General features: G+C 38.3%; 1 protein-coding gene across 1 annotated transcript; it reads right to left on the reverse strand.

Annotated features, from left to right (window-relative positions):
• Positions 1-358: 358 nt before the first annotated feature.
• Positions 359-2,755, reverse strand: LOC114911913 (trace amine-associated receptor 1-like). The gene is made up of 2 exons (XM_029256409.1): positions 2,714-2,755; positions 359-1,427 (listed from the first exon to the last, which is right to left on the reverse strand). The coding sequence occupies exon 2, from the start codon at positions 1,394-1,396 to the stop codon at positions 359-361; it is 1,038 nt and encodes a 345-aa protein (XP_029112242.1). The 5' UTR covers positions 1,397-1,427; positions 2,714-2,755.
• Between the last annotated feature and the right edge of the window lie 1,856 nt (positions 2,756-4,611).

Consider the following 4,611-nt stretch of genomic DNA (forward strand, 5'->3'; position numbering starts at 1 on the left):
CGATAACAATTTTGGTAACTATGACACAGGCTGACGTACTATCTATGAAAAGTATTTTTTGCCTTATTATAATGTTTTTTAGTGAAATTTTATGTCCAGTTCTCACTGTCTGACTCCAGCTGTTTTCACTCTTTATATGTACACATGTGCACAGTTTTTGTCTATCATAGACTGTTTCATTCCCAGGCAGTTTTCCTGTTTCGTGTAGTTTGCCGCCTGAAACAGGATTTTGTTCAGTATAGCATCTTGAGGATAAAGTGACATTTAAAGTCACTTAATTGTCATTTATTGATTTTTTTTTTTTTACAGACCTCAGCTACATCAATGTATTGATTGGTTATAAAACAACGGCTTTGTTCTAGTTAGTAAATAAATTTGTTCTTGAAGAATTGGGATTATATATTTTGCAAAATATTATCATTATGAAGGCTTTCCTGAACCAACTGTAGAAGAATGCATAAATCAGGGGATTAAATGCTGAATTTAAATAGCCGATCCAAGCCAGTGTGTCAAGCAGTAATGGTGGAGTGGAATAGCCGATGACTGGATCAATGATGTTGCACAGAAATAAGGGGGACCAGCATGACAGAAAAACACCCATAACAATTGCAAGGGTCTTGGTAGACTTCCGTTCCATCTTGCTCTGAGTTTTGCTCCTTTCAGAGTTTTCATTGTGATAGCCTGAGGTGTGAATAGATCGAGCCTGTCTCTTTGCTATGAGGAAGATTTTCCGGTAGATACCAATCATAATGAATCCCGGGATGTAAAATGAGACAGTGGAAGATGTAAAACTTGATGCAAAACTTTGGAACAAAAAACAGCCTCCAACACATTCAACGTTTTCATAATAAAAGCCCTCAATGCCCAAGATATTCAGCTCTAGGAATATCATCCCAAACCCAGTAACAACAGACAGGCTCCAGCAGATCAGGATCATTACCATTGTGACACAGTTTGTGATTTTTGTCTGATACTGTAGGGGCTGACAGACAGCATAATATCGATCAATAGATATGAAGGAAAGGTTTACAATGGATGCAGTGCTTAAAGTGACAGCTGTACTATTGTGGAATTTACAGAATAGATTTCCCAAATACCAGCAGGTCTCCAGTGAACGAACTATGCTAGGTGGCATGATGATGGCTCCAAGAAGGAAGTCAGCGATGGCCAGGGAGAGGACGAGGAAGTTAGTCGGAGTGTGGAGCTGTTTGAAATGAGCTATTGCGATGATGACGAGAAGGTTTCCAAAGACTGTGAGGAGAATGGCAGCTGAAAAAAAAATGTAGAGAGGAACTCGTACTGTCATGGAATAAATATGCTGTGGACAAGACTTGTTGGAGGATTCATAACAGAAGTGCAAGTTTTGAGATGTCCCGGGATGGCTGTAGTTCATCATCAATGGCTTCTTTTAGATAAATCCGTTTCACCTTTAAAAAACAAAGAGATATCTCACAAATTAAATCAATTATAGTATGCAAGTACATGCTCAACATTTTGTTTTGAAAGACTAAGAAAATGTTTACATGTATCACAAAAAAAAATCCACTAGGAATATCGTTAAAAATCGGTGATATTCTGGAAGAGTTTTATGCAGCTACTTGTGTGATGAATGTCGTTGGATCTAGTGAAAGAAACAAACTAACTGTACATACATATACATTTTTTTATTTAGCAGACGCTTTTCTCCAAAGCAACTTCCAAAGAACTCTATGTAGTGTTACCAGCCCAAACACCTTATTCACCAAGGTGACTTACACTGCTACACGACTTACTATGGGTCACTCATCCATACACCAGTGGAACGCACTCTCTCTGTCACTCATACACTATGGGGAACCTAAACAGGATGTCTTTGGACTGTGGGACGAAACCAAAGCACCCGGAGTACACCCACACAGACGAGGGAAGAACATGCCAACTCCACACAGACTGAGCAGGAATCAAACCCACGTCCTCTCACACTACCCAGGCGCTGTGAGACAGCAGCGCTACTCAATAGTACTTAAGTGTCACACATCTGTAACTATGTGTTACACTTGTACAACACCACTAGTCAGATCACAATCTAGATCATTTCAATGTCTTTATCAAAGCAGTTCACTCAAGTCTTTTCAGAAAGGTTTATATTTACAAAACCTTAATTATCATACTTTTACAAGTTTTATTTGAGAAGAAATATTAAGAACTTTCAGTGTTTAAAAAGTAAAATGACACATTTGACAAAAACTGTCACATCTAAGAGTGCGACATACTTTTAATAATAATAATGTCTATACTCATCTAACTATTTTCAGACATTTCTAAAAGGATTCTCCAAGAGATCAGTTAAAACTGGCTTTTACATAATTTTACACCGAGCAAGTACAACTAAATTTGTGCAAAGTGCAAATTTCAGATGTTTGTCTGATGTCGTGTAAATCATAACAAATAGATTAAATATCTTCACCATTGCAGGGAAGATCTGTTGTTAGATCCTAAGATATGGTCATTGCTGTGTGTTTCAGAAACTGACAGCGACTGAATGCACTTTGAACTGGATTTCGCTGATACCTCATCTTTCGTTTAAAGTATTGAACTAATTTTGCTTTCCGTTACAGCTAAAATCCCTTCAGGGTACATTTACTTCATTTACAGTTTAGAGCTCATGTGAATCAAATCATACAAATCATTGAACTGCCTTGAATGTGGTTGATCAAGCTCCATTAACTCTTACCTTGGTGTGATGTCTTGTCAGATGCTAATGTCCAGCAGTAGTTAGGACAGTTCTGCTATATACTCAGTTTCCAGCTGCCTCGATCTCCAAAGTTTGCATTGTTCCTTCTTATACCCCAACTGATTTCCCAGTGGTCAGCAAGCCCCAAGACCTGCCATTAGTCCACTAAGAAGTGATTGAGGTTTAATTACACTCAAGTGGCAGACATTTCCCTCTTGCCCTTCTTCCTCTTAACATCCTTAGTTGCCACAACAGCTGAAGCTGGGTGTATGCTTTCTTTGATGACTGCATTGTTCATGGTCCATCATTGTGGAAGAAATGGTGTGTTCCTTATGAAGTCATCCAAGAGAGCAGCAACATTACTGTTTTACAGTGTGTTCACATATTAACAGTTTGTCCTGAGAGAAAGTTCAGGCGTCAAAAATATGTGCAGCTTCCAACTCAGTGGCAGTCATCATAATAAAAGCATTGTGCTTACAAGAGCAGGTTTCATATTTCTGAGGATGTCTTACACCCTAGTGTATCATTTCTAAGCAAAATGTGCTGAATCATGCAGGAGTACATGTGGAGCCTGTGTTAAATTTAATTTATACAATACATTTTTGCACCAGCAGGGGATGGTGGAGTGGCATGGCATGGCCTTTGTGACATGTATTGGGTTCGAGCCCTGCTTGGGGTGCCTGACGACATATTGGTGTCCTGTCCTCATTGTGTCCCTTCGGCCTTGCACCCTGTGGTGCTGGGTATGGCTCCGGCTCACCACGACCCCGCTTGGGACAAGAAGTTATTTATGGATGGATGGATGGAAATTTTTGCACAATTTTAATTAACAACAGAACAGAACTGGGTCAAAACAACACAGACTGAATTGGTAAACCAAGAAAATCCAAATACATACAGACACAAGTAAATACGGATCAAGGACAAAAAGTTACAATATCAACCCGAAGTAGTAATTTACTATTTAATAACTTCCGAAACATTTTTTGATATAAACATTTTTCAGTTTTTTAGACTGTACTTTCTTCAGATTTATGTAAAAAATTGTTTGTTGCAGAGTCAGTGTATCATGACTCCAATCAGAACAGATCCATAAGAATAAGAATGGAACACAGATAATATGGTTTGATTGTACAATATTTACATTTTGGTTCTTGTGCTCCTGATTTTTTACGATCAGTAACAAGATGACAATGTCAAATGACTCAACAGTTGATGTTTTCGGTTGTTTTAATGTGTGCAAATTGTAATGTTTTAAATTTGCGGAAGGAAATTGAAGTCCTGCAAGAGACTGTCGTCTGATACACTGTATTCACTGTGTCTGTTGATGGAAACCGGTGCACTTACAGGAAAACTATTAAAACATGGGGAAATACCACACACACACACACACACACACACACACACACACACACACACACACACACACACTGTGGAAGTTTGACTCACTGGCTCTACTGAAAATCTTGTTTTTGGACTTCAGGGAAAACGAGGCACCTGGAAAAAACACACACCTTGTTGAGTGTTGAGCTTATAATGGTTACGAAAGGGCTGAAGGGGCATAGGTAATGACCATGGAGTATTATAGAGTAAAAAATAAAGGGAAACTGCATCGTTATGCTGTGTTATAAAAACTAATGTTAACTATTGAACTAGTGGAGTTCATTTTAAAGGGATTTGGTGATATTTCAGTATTAAAGGCAATCTACTCAGTTTTGAGGCTCAAGAACACATGAAATACTACCGAAAATAAAGGTTATTATGTCTTCCATTTATGAGAAATTCACCTCTCAATGCATTTTTCATAAGCATATTAGTTTCACAAGATGGGGAAGACTGTATAACTTCAGAATTCCACAGAAATACACCTGTGAAAAAATCGAGAGACTCCTGTATTA

Source organism: Scleropages formosus, chromosome 1 (assembly GCF_900964775.1).
Source record: "Scleropages formosus chromosome 1, fSclFor1.1, whole genome shotgun sequence".
NCBI classification, from domain to species: domain Eukaryota; kingdom Metazoa; phylum Chordata; class Actinopteri; order Osteoglossiformes; family Osteoglossidae; genus Scleropages; species Scleropages formosus.